The sequence below is a fragment of the Limanda limanda genome, chromosome 15, assembly GCF_963576545.1.
Source record: "Limanda limanda chromosome 15, fLimLim1.1, whole genome shotgun sequence".
In the NCBI taxonomy this organism is placed as follows: Eukaryota; Metazoa; Chordata; class Actinopteri; order Pleuronectiformes; family Pleuronectidae; genus Limanda; species Limanda limanda.
In genome coordinates, this window is record NC_083650.1 from 1,213,785 (window position 1) to 1,226,835 (window position 13,051).

A 13,051-nucleotide genomic window follows, 5' to 3' on the forward strand; every position below is an offset into this window, starting at 1 on the left:
CTGACAATAAAAGAAGACACTCTTCCTCCTTATTCTAAGGATCTTACCCGTTTCCATAATGCAGCAGCAGTAGTCTTTCACTAGACCTTTCGTAAAGAGAGTCACAGGGAACATCATAAAAGTAATGTCACAGCCAGAGCTGTCATTATAGTTTTGATAAGTAAATTGAACGGATGCCGATAATGTCACCTATAACGTGGTATAGGTGACATGAATAATAAATAATAATAACTATTAAAAATGTTAATGTAAAATGTCAACATTAAAGATTAGTGCTCATGCTATGTGAACAGGGCCAGTAGAAACAGGTTGGTTCAACAGCCCCCTTCCGCCTGGGATATAAACCTCTTTGTGCTCAGTGTTTACATGACACTCTGTCCAAGGTCTGATGCAGCCACTGAATCTTAGTCTTCCTGATTCAGACTGCTCTTCTGGCAGGTGCGTGTGTTCTTGTGTATATATATCACTGTGTCTGGTTTTTTTCTTTCATGTTGCTGTCATCATGGTATTGTATGTTGCAATAAAGGAGGGAAATTACACAGCAATATAAAAGGGGAAAAGAAAATATGACCTATAGACTATCGCCCTGTAAACACAGTAAATGGTGGTAATGCACCTTGACATTGGTGCCCTCCTCCAATAAACCAAACAAAGAAGAAGAAGGATTTTGCACTAAGACTGATTTAACATCTACCCTTACATGACAGCATACGATTATCTACAACCAGCCTTATGGCCATGGCTTCACCAGGAATGTACACATAAACACACACGCACACATGAGGACAAGTTTTCCGAAGTCCTCACTGCTAAAATAATGAAGTGAAACCTTTGTATGTGCATTAAACACATTTTTTGTGACTCTGTCACCCATTCACACTTCCTAAAAATAATCCCTAAATTATTTGCAAATACACACAAAAATGACTCTCACCACCAATCCTTTGAGTTGAGGACGAATTTATGATGCCTAAATGGCAACAGGTTGAAAAGTTGAGCAGTCAGTAGTAATCTAACAGGAGTTGACCAAACCTTTAGGAAGACAACATACAATAACTATAATTAAAGGATTATGCTCACATTGTTTGCCAGAATGAGGTACAGTGATATTTAAAGTGCATGAGTCATTCCTTAAAACACTAGAAAAAGAACACTAAAGACCTAAGAACTAGACAAAAGAGAGTAGAAAATTTTTTCCTGCCACTTACCGATCTGATCTTCAGGAATAAGGCTCTCAATTGGCGGCTCCATTTCGGAGCTCTGTATCAGGTAGCTCTTCATTTGAGTAATAAACTGGCGGAGAGTCTGCAGCAGCTCAAGTCCAGAGGCGTAGCTCTGCCAGGCTTGGGTGCCCGCACCCTCGCCCATGTAGCTCAGGTAGTCCTGCACCAGACAGCCAAAGTATGATCCTTTGTCCCTGGACAGCTCCACAACCCTGCGGATCGCCCTCTTCTCAGGCGTCAGCAGTGAGTGGAAAACTCCGCTCATCTTGCGCAGTTGCCCTCGCAGGGCCTTTTGGAGGACCAAAGCGCTGGCACTGGGGCGACGATTTGTGCGATGTCCGGGAGGCACCATAGTCAGGTCCTGGTCTTGATCACTCTCAAGGCTGACGCCATAGTCTTGCTCTTCTTCATCCTCGTCATCATCATCATCATCATCTTCCTCCATGCTGCCATAAGGCATGTGGGATGGGGGGATGGAGAGGGGGAGGTGTGTGTCAAAGTCAGCCTCAGTAGGGGGGCTTGGGTCATGCAGAGGAGGAAGGAAGAATGCTGAGGACTGAAAGAAATCCAAAGAATCTGATGAATCAGTGGAGAGGCTCATGTCGCTCAGCCGCTGGCCACCTCCACTACATTCCTCACCTGCTTCTTCTTCTCCTCGTTGCTTCTCTGCCTGCTTGCTGGTTGTCATCATTGAATGTTCTGGAGCACTGCTGGACACTTGAACAGTGGTTTTGGTAGGATAACACTGAGACAGTTTGGCCCGCATGAGGGCCTTCACAATAGTCTGCTCCTCCAGTGCCAAGTGGCACTGAGCATCCTCCTGGCTGGATGATGGTGACAACTTGCCCCGACGTGGAGAGGAGGAGAGAGAAGTTAAAGAAAGGGGAAGAGAGGGCCGGGAGATGGATATAGGGGAGCTGATGTTGAATCTCTTGGGAGGGGAGGATGAGGGGCTGATGCTTAGTGAGGAGCCCAGACGAGACAGGAGGCTGCTGCCCCTCTCTCTCTCCTCAACCTTCTCCTTGGGGACGTTGATCCAGGAGATCTTCTCTGGCATGCTGCGCTGTCTGACAGGGGGGGCTGAGCGCCGTGACACAGAGCGTGGTAGAGGTGGACGAGGGGGTGGGGACCGAGACGCAGTTAGCTTCTGACTGCAGTTGGTTTGACTGTTATCTCCTTGTAGCTCTGTGTTTCTGATGAGGCTGTGCAGTTCGCTTTGACCCGACTGGCTTCTGTCACTGTGATTTGTGCTACAGACCTGAGGACTGCTGCCACAACAGGGCTGAGTATCCTGGCTGGTTTCTCCTTTGTTGTGAGTAGGTTCCTCCCTCTGCACCTGCTTTGCTGTGCCTGAGGCGGTGGCACTTGAATCACTGTCTGGTTGGTGGACCTTTATGAAGAGGGGGTTGATGAAACACAGCGCTCCGTTGGTTTGGCAGCACTCAAGCTCAGATGGGCTGCGAGTTTGAAGCTGTGGGCGCCCTGGGGCCGCTGCGAAGGAGACTGGTCCCTGAGTAGTAGAAATTGTTCTGTTGGGAGCTCCTTCCCCTGACAACAAGACCTTCCTCCTATGGCACAACTGAGCGGCCCAGAAGCCTGGATGAGATAGTGAGAAAAAAACTGTTGATGACTAAACAATACACAAGTGTCAAATTTAATACATTTGGTTTTTGTCTGATCACCAGGGGTAAACAGTGCCACGATCCGAATAATATAGTAGCATGTGAATGAGGCCATCATTATCTTTTAACAAACCTGGACCAAAGATTTGGTCCCTAGCTTTCTGACCAAATAATATACTAAACATAAATTCAGGTTATTTTTAGTAGGTCATTCAATAATTGTAAAAGCAATACCTTTGTATCCCACAGAAACACCAATACGAGAAGGCTTGAACAGTACATTCAGTTAATTTGGTTTGGTAAGCACCACAAATCAAATTATTATATTGTAATTACTCAACTAAACTTTAATTACAATCTTAGTAGAATCTGAGTAGCTTTTGTCGGCAAAAATATGTTAATGAGATTAGCCCAGCTCATAGAATCACTGAAATATGTCACAATTCTGCTCCACTGAACTCCTTAGTGATGACATCATCACAATATGTCCACTCTTGGAACTGCCTTTCACTGCAATATTATCATTGTTATATGTATGTATATATATATATATACTTCTGGTTAAAGGAGGACTGCTCTACCCCCTGAGCAACTGCCCTGTGTGTACACACAAAGATAGTAATAGTAGTTGTATACCCCTTTTACCCAATACATTTTCTAGCAAAATATTGAAATATAAAGTATACCATTATAGCCCTACTATGTATTGGTCTCATGCTGTTCTCTTGGAAGCTTACAATTTTACTCAAAGCAAATCCTGCAGATTAACAGTGAGCAGCAGCAAAAAACAAGCACAATCTAAAACTGAAAAATGCTTAACAATGACCACTTTCAATTGACCTCTCATCCATTAACAATGATGCAAAGCAAATCCTGCATTGTTATCTCTCTCAAAATATCTTTAAATACTACTGCAGACAAGGAGGCTCAAACTTTTCTAAACAAACATGTAAGAGGAAAATAGAACCAGACAACGTTAACACAACCATTTGTTGACCCTTTAGAGTCCAGGCTGTGCTAAACAAAGCAAAACAAGAAACACACACACACACACACACACACACACACATGAGTGGAAACAGTACCACATGAGGAATACCAGTGCCAGACACAGAGCAGCTCTTCACATAACTACAGCGCAGAAGAGAGGATAACAATACTTACTGTGACCCCAAAGCTGCCTTACACACAGACGAGCTGTTGATCTCACACTCATTCAAACTTTGTACAAATTTGATGGTGCTGCAGAGGACACACTGCTGCATCTACACATGCTGTAACTCGACTGGCTTCTCTAGCTCACCCACACACTTTCTGGGCGGGATATTAGCACAGTGCTCCCGCCTCTCTCCCTCCCATTCAGCCCAAGCTGCATGGTCAGTTGTTCTCTCGCTCAACGGCACAGGGACAAACATTTTTCCTGTTTCCTTGATGGCTCTTGTTAACCCTCTCATCTATTTTGTCTTTTACTTTTCCCTTTGTTACATACTATGACTGTATTACTTATAAAGTTGCCAATACAATGTTTTCAGATAGAGTTCTGATGATTTATAATAGATAATTTCTTGTAACTTCTAATTTTGCAAAATTCATACAAGCATGTTCACACAAGTATGTGCAAAGCAAAGCACTACACTGCTCCATCCAACACACGCACACACACACACGTTTGTACAGCTGTCTTAGTGAGGACACTTATTGGCATAATGCATTCCCTAGCCCCTTACCCAAACCCTAAACCCTAAAACCAAGTCTTAACAAAGTGAGGACTGTCAAAAATGTCCTCACTTGTTGGAGCACACTGTTCTAACTAACTGGTTCTTCCAGAGAAATACCCAAAGTGGTTGTCATCGTGTCTTAGTAAAGAGAGGCATAGAGCAAACAATATCACTACTGCTGTTATAAACATAACATTATTAAATCGATAAATATCAGTATTATTATCACTTTCTGACACAGCTTTAATTTAATGGATGTAACTGAAAAAAATGAAGCACGGAATTTTAATACCTGATTCATTTGAGGTCTTTGGCCATCCAGCCCTGAAATAATGGACTGTCAAGCTTCTTATACTTCAATTTGACAAATTTATAATGAACAGAAAGGAGGTCTGATCAAAAGTGGACAGCGTTAAGTTCTTCAATTCTCATTCTGAATGTGAATGTCTCCTGTGACCACTTCCCCGCTATATATGTCAACACATGATTTCTGTTCATAAATACCAAAGAGAATAAAGACCAAATAATGCTGTTTAAGAAAACTGTCATCACAGGTGGAGAGCAACAATACAGGTAGTAAGATAAGCCGTTTTCAGAAATGATCTGCAGTAAAATCTGGAGAACTGGTTGAGGAGTTTACCCTGAGTCTGTCTTTCACACATGCACAGCGGGATATTCTTTGTACAATGTGTTCACAACACCAACAAATCCTCTGCATTATTCAGGCAAGAGCTGGAGCAGCCGGGTGCAGCAGACAAAGGCAGGAATAATGTAATAACTCCACTGTGGGGATAACTTGATCATGTTTACAGCACCCCAAAACCATTGACGGCTCTTATCACCACAAACTCACATGTACATCAGAACCGCCTTTTAGATCAACTCTTCACTGCTGTTCAATTACCTTCACAGACACAAAACCTACTGTTGTGTCACTGTACTATAACAGGGGCCGATTTACGAGTGAACAAGAGACACTGAGGAATACAAAAGAGAGAATGCATGTCTGTTCAAGACCACATCAAAAGGGAATATCCACCAATCATTGTGTGTCCCTTTGAACTCATAATTACTGTGAAAGACACTGTAAGCTAGGCATAGATCTGAGTCACAGAAGCAGGGCCTGAATGGACACAAATCGGTGTGAACACCCACACTATTTCTGCCGACTATTTTTACATCAGCTAAATTAAGTAAAAATAGAAACAGTATTCCTTCGAGAAAGCAGGTATAAAGCAAAATCAAGACTGTAAGTGGCAATTTGAGGGTTCAACTATTTTTGTGCCAACAAAATGAAGGCGCTTGGTTGTCCAAAATGAATAAGAGCAATGAAGAAGTTTTAGGATGAAAAAAATTAGAAAAATTGCTTTAAATTAATGGTAAATGGTTTTGTATTTATATAGGGCCTTTCTACTCTTGATGACCACTCAAAGCGCTTTACAGTACAGTTTTACATACACCCATTCACACACACATTCATACAGTGCATCTAATCGCAGCACTTTGTTATTCTATGGGGGGCCATTCAGGGTTCAGCATCTTTCCCAAGGACACTTCGGCATGCAGATGGGTCAGACTGGGGATCGAACCGCCGACCATCAGGTTGGAGGACGACCACTCTACCACTTAGCCACAGCCACCTAATTATGGTTTAAATAATTTTTTAGACCAATCATAGTCCATGTTGTAACATTTCATCTTGTCTAGTGTACAGTAAATGAACTGAGATGAAGAATTTACTTTGCTGGGTTTTATGAATAATTTTCTCAAACCAAATTAGCAAAAGTCAATACTTTAACTGGAGTTAATAGAAGGCTTATGGCGACATTTAGATTCAAAGATTGATTGATTTAAAATTATCGAAAAAAATGTGTCCACCAAGCCTGTATACGAAATTTGCCATTGAAGTTGAAATAATAAAAGTTTCATTCATTTCACTGCTTTTCAAGCTGGAAACATTTCAATTCAATCAGACTTATGTATGTGTGAGGGGCATGGCCCTTCAATTATTGCAATTTGTGCTTCAATTACAGCGCCACCATCTGGCTGATTGAGCTCATGATTCTTGGGTGGAATTCGCACATCTTCTCGAGTTATTGGGCCAAGTTTCATGTTTTCTAGCTCACTTCAGCAAATTGCAAATTGAGCTGCGGCAAAAGACAATTAATAACAATTAACTGATACACGCAAAGAAGGGTTCTACTACTTCAGTGACTAATTACGTCTGCTCTTTTAAGAAATAAATACTTACTGATAACAAGTGCACTTCCATGTGACTCACTAAAAGTGACTGAACACTTTTAAGAACTTCGAATAAAATGGTCATGTTCTGTGTTTATGAATGTAAAAAGGCCAAAGGCTTTAACAGTCTGGGTGGAGCAGAAACTCCAGAGGTGTTTAGCTAACGCCTAAGTCAATACCCAGCAACACATCACATATCTGGGCCTGGATAAGGCTTTTGTCACTCAGGGTGAGACTTGGCATGCTAGTTAATGCTTCGAGCAGGGTTGACTTGGAGCTTAGGAGTGTCATGCCAGAGGAAAAATATCCCACAGTTTTTACACACAGCAGATGTGGAATGACAGAAAACAGTGCAGAATCTGCATGGATGAGCCAAGTACACAAATCAGTTTGGCTGCAAAAGGATATGTTGTCTGTAAATGCAATAAGGAAGGATTTATGATAAACTCACATAATACAAGTGATACTATGCATCTGCACACATAAATTCCTACAGTATACTCTCATAGGATTTATCAGATTATATAGTAATCCTCTCCCTGACCTATGATCATGATTTATGATTTACATTGACATACCTGCTGGTAACATCACACTGATATGTTTTGATGCGATTAATTTCCACATGTAAACTGCAAAAGGACTTTCAGTATATCGTCACTTAACAGACTTATTCCTTGTATGATTGCCCCCCCCAAAGATACAATATATTAAACCACAAACCTGATCCAAATTTAGCAACCTCCTCAAGATCTGCAGATGTTCTTGCTGAAGCGATAGCCTCTGGAAGCTTCAGAGTGAAAGGCAACACATCCCTAGGAAAAAGGAAAAATATAGAGTGAAAGTTAAAAAAAACTGGTGAAAGAAAAAGTGGGTGAAAATTGGTGAACACTAGAAGTGTGTGAGTGAGTCACTGAGTTGTAAAAGAGGAGTGAGACTTGGTTTATGGGGCGGAGGGTGAAATGTTCCTGCTGCTCCCCTACCTCTGAGTATTTAACAAGACCTTTCAGAGGTTTTACATCGTAGTTTACAAAGGTTTCCCCCATGGACACTTGAGTGATCAAAACTAAAACTTATACCTAAAGATTTCTGAAGGATTTTAGTCTCATCTCTCTGTGAAAACTGGACACTTTAAATTATTAAATTACACTGAACTCCAGAGAACATAGACATATTCCAGATGGCTGTATTGAGAGAATAAAAATGTCTTAGTGAGAGAGCTTCTGGATATTCTGCAGTTTCCCTGGCCTGCTCTCTAGTAAAAACTCAGCAGAAGTCACTCTCACTCTTACGTTGTCTGAAGAAGGCAATGTGATCTCTGTATGCCTCAGATTAGCGGATTATGGTTGAATACTAAACAGTGTTAAATACACAGGTTAAACATGGATCACGAGTGGTTTGCATTTCTTTGTGTAATCCTTAGTAAGTGTGAATGATGAAGTCACCTGCTGATGCAGCAGAAAGCCACAAGACGGAAAAGGTCTGCAAAGCTCAGGCCTGATCCCTCCAGAGAGAAAGCTGCAGGAACAAAGAAACAACCAAAATTATTATAAAATAATTAATCACAAGTGACTCTTCACAATGAATTCATCCCTGTTAACATTTAACTTAATCTGATTAACCTTACACCCCTCTAAAATAGGATAAACTCTGTTAGCCTTTATGCAAATAATTACAGACTGTAGACCAGGTCTCAGGAACCTGTGGCGTCCAGGCTATACTCAGACCATTCATAGATCCAAAAAAAACGTAACAACTTTTTTTTTAACATAAAACAGTACACTAACATGTCCTTCAGGTTGGTTCCCACTTGATGGGATGCCTGTCAGATCCCGGTCAGGAAGCATTAAAATGTAGTTGTTACTCGTCATCGCTAAAAGTGATGAAAAGTCACATCTCAGCATCGGTACAACTGGAAAGAGTGGATAAGTTCCAAAGCTCTTATGTAAAGTTAATGCTGTGGAGCTGCAATAAAAAAAATTTGAACACAGCTTTTTGTTTCATGCCTGCAATGAAACAATCGACAAAACAAACACCACACAATTAGCCATTTTTGTACATGGTATCGCTGCTGAGTTTGCGCTATGGCAAGTGCAACTGGAAACGGTTAACGCCGAGCAGAGCACTACAAAAACAAAAGCCTGCAGTGACATCTGAACACACTGGTGAGATTGTAAAACTCAGGCAATTCAGGCATTTAGGGAGAGGTTTCAGGATAGGAAAAGTAAAACTGTTTAATGCTCAACTTCTATAAAGTCTATTTAGGTCCTACGGTTTAAGGTTTTCTCATTTTGAGGAGACATACACAAAAGTGTGTATCTGTTCGGCACAACCCACTGCTGTGAGTAGTTATTTTAATAACTGTCTCTGCTCCACTTACGACTGACAGCTCCAAACTTAAAGTGACTTACTATTCAACATACACCCATTATCAGCAGTAGCTGCAGTGGTAGGTGCTTCCCACACAGCTCATATATTCACTATACAAGCATTAAGAAATGCTAGTCTGGTGCTGACGCAGTCAAATGTGAGAACGCAGGTAAAACAGAGGACAGTACACATTAGTAATTGGTGGTTTAGGCTTGTGGAAATACCCAGTTTTTCAAGAGACTGAAAATAGAACAGAGCAAAGAAGAAAAGAATAACAAACGGGATAAAAAGTGACAAAAGCTTTACTGTACTGAAACCTCAGACGCACTGGATAAGATTTCCATGTGACTGTTTCAAAGAGACTACAGTACAGACAAGTACAAAAAGTATATTTTGGTATGGAGCCTGTCTAAGGCATGTACATAGAAGCCAGGGTGTGCTTTTATTTTGTTGAGCTGCACCAAACCATCAAGAAATATAGTGCATTCGGAAGGTTTTCTCATCTACACACAATACTCCACAATGACGAAGCAAAAAACAGTTTTTTGGAGTATTTTGTTAATTTATTAAAAATAAAGGTGTGTGTGGCGGAAACCAGGCACTGAGCATCGTGTGTAATCAAAGCAACTGCTGTGGGGTGGAGACAGACTTCAAATGGATTTCCCCTGATCACTTACTAACTTCATTAAACTGTCTATTGCTCCTGCGTGGAATTTCTGAAGGAGGAAACCTGTTTGGCAGCCTCGTGTATTTCAAAGAACAAAAAACAGCAAAATAAAAACAGGCATATGAACAGAGTTCCAAGATGCTCACTGTACTGGCTCTCCTTCACAGGGAAGTCTTTGACAGGAACTGCAGAGTCTTTGTCCATCCGAAGAGATATAACTTTCCTCTGCAGACTGGCTGACTTCCTTACCACAAACATCTGCAGGCCAGGAGAGGACATAAATCAGAACATACGATCAATAAAGTTCCCTCAATAGTGATGAACTGCATTGTTATTCCAACATGTATTAGTTATTATCTTTGATATATAGATGTATATGAATTGAAAATAAAAATGATAGTGGAAGACACACTTATGATTGGTTGGTCAAGTAATAGTGAAAACATCGGATTCAACACTGTGGCACTCACAGTCAGTGCCTCTCACAGTTTAAGTGACATATGACTTAGTCAGCTAATGGCTTTGACTTTTTGTCAAACTAAACAAAGATTCAGGATAAACACCATCGTTTTGTTTTTTTGTGTGTGAGTGTGTGTGTGTTTATGTGTGTGTTTAAGTTGGAGGGTGGAAAATATTCATAGTAGTGTATAAGTTATTCTATACTTCCACTCTTCTTCAAGTCCAAAAGTAAAGGATGAGGTCCCGCGACTCCCTCCATTTAATTGACTATTTAAGTTTCTTACAAGTAAAATATATAACGGAAGAGGGTTTACATTAAACTGTATAAGGTCTGGGTATACATTACTCTGCCAACTGGTGTGTAATGTACTATGACTAAAACGTAGATCTCACTCAAACTACTTGAAAACAATTCTACTGCTGAATATTTGCACCAGTAATGATAGATGAAATATTATGACTTGTATCTTTCATTTATGACTTTTATCTTTCAAGACAAGTTCATCCATATTTGTGGCCAAGCAGACATCCTGACACCTATGAAAAATTGGCAAGAGATCATGTAATAAATATATTGAACATTCGTCCACACACAGTGGACAATGACTGTGGACTATAGTGGCATCCGATTTTGATGGTGGATCATGATCTTGCTGGCTGCTGACAATGGACTATGATTACAACAACACTGCTTGATATATAATATGTCTCGTCAGATACTCTACCATTACTGACAATAATCCATCAGTTAATTTAACTTCCATTATGGTACAAACTGTTTTTTCTGATCAATGCTGCTAAAAACTTTAAATCCTGATGATGTTTTCCTACACGTGACATCTGTTGCACTTCTGTCTGTCCTGGGAGAGGGATCTTTCACATGTGGCTCTCTCTGAGGTTTCTACGTTCTTTTTACCCTGTTAAAAGTTTTTTTAGTAGTTTTTCCTTACTCTTGTTGAGGATTAAGGGCAGAGGATGTCACACCATGTTAAAGCCGTATGAGACATATTGTGATTGGGAATATGGGCTATACAAACCAAATTTGATTGATTGATTGAAAAGGAAAAATTGAGTGGCCATCAGCATTCCTAACAAAAGAGGGTTTATAATATAACTCTGAACATGCCCTTTTTTAGGTAAAAGGTACAGCGCACCTTATCACAACAACTCTACCAAACTGAATGTATGTGTGCTTATCTCCAAAGGAAACACATATAAATCAGTTGTCTGTGTTTAGATAGCTATCTCCCTGCACCTACAGAACCAGTCAGGATTGGCTGAGAGAGATAGCCTTAGTCATCCTATATAAGATCATTGTATTTGACTGTCCTGCATCTCCAATGAGATCCTTGTGACTCTCTTTGTTGATCCTTTCTACAGAAAGTCCCTTATTAAATACACAAAGACAAATATGGTGTTCCAGCCTCTTGTATTTCCAGATTTCCATCACAACCTATAAAGACTTGAGGAGGTAATTGTAGCAGTGATTAAGAAGGATATGGTGTATGGTGTTATACTGTATTGCATTTTGTTTCTTGTGTTGTGTTTACTGTTTTTATGTGTGGTTGTTGAATTTTGAAAGAAGAGTGAAAGCATTGAATACAAGAAGCCGCAGTCGCTGCTGTTCCCTCACCCCTGTGGGCTGGTTCTGTAGCATGATGGTGGCATCCTGGTGGCTGAGACACAGCTGTAGCCAGACAGCATGTGTATGCACGAGTCTGTCCAGAACACTGAGCCGGAGATGGAGGGAGTCGTAGCCAGAATCTCTCACCCGAGCTAGTCCCGGATCAATCCCAGCGCAAGGCGATGCCTGCAGGAAGAGACGGGCCACCTCCTCACCCAGCCTGAAAACAAGGACACACCAGGATTACCTCTGAATTTTATAACTAAGGCAACTGTTCACAGGATTACAGTATGGCGGAAATGTGACAGATGTATCTCCATTATTCATTAGTTATTTTTGAATCTATTGTAATTATCCTGTATACTCCATTTCTGAAGAAATGGGAAACAGTTCTTTACTAAAGTTAGGCTTGTGATAGACTTGATTATTGGAGCCTACAAAGATTGAACACATGCTTATAATGACTATTGCCACCAAAATAGATCAGAACATGTTCCTGCACAAGCACAGAAAATGACATTTTCCTGATTCTACTGTCATTTGCAAAGAAAGGGGAAAGAAACTTGGTAGATGTAGAGCTAAGGGCAACATGGTGCTGTTATTGCTCCAGAGGAAGCTGCAGCTGAACTTCAACAGAGGGATTTGTGGCTCTGCACTTTAATAAATTAACTAAAATATCTTCCCGGTTTCCTAATGATATACATTGGCAGTGGTAGAAGTAGGATTAGTAGCAAAATGATTCAAACTTAATTCCTGTGATTGTCATACTATTTTTAGCACTGGTGCATATGTCAGGTGCGTTCACACACACACACACACACACACACACACACACACACACACACACACACACACACACACACACACACAGACACACAGACACACAGACACACAGACACACACACACACACACACACACACACACACACACACACACACACACACACACACACACAGCTAACAGTAACAGAAGCAAACATAAAAACAAATATTGTGGAGACTTCCAATACAAATAATGCCAAACCAGATATGGAAGTAGAATTTTTTCACAGGGTCAAAGCGCCATGATTTTTTCACACTTCCTCAACATTTAACAGGTACTTTCTGAATAACACAGAAACAATGCC

The 13,051-nt window shown here is 40.8% G+C and overlaps 1 protein-coding gene across 1 annotated transcript in view; it reads right to left on the reverse strand.

The window, feature by feature from the left end:
• Window positions 1-13,051, reverse strand: part of LOC133020637 (ras and Rab interactor 2-like) — a 37,969-nt gene that overhangs the window by 8,759 nt on the left and 16,159 nt on the right. The window contains exons 4-8 of the mRNA XM_061087273.1: window positions 11,934-12,144; window positions 9,988-10,099; window positions 8,250-8,322; window positions 7,528-7,619; window positions 1,209-2,819 (exon numbers count right to left, since the gene is read on the reverse strand). Coding sequence (XP_060943256.1) covers window positions 1,209-2,819; window positions 7,528-7,619; window positions 8,250-8,322; window positions 9,988-10,099; window positions 11,934-12,144 — 2,099 coding nt within the window. The remainder of the gene's footprint in view (window positions 1-1,208; window positions 2,820-7,527; window positions 7,620-8,249; window positions 8,323-9,987; window positions 10,100-11,933; window positions 12,145-13,051) is intronic.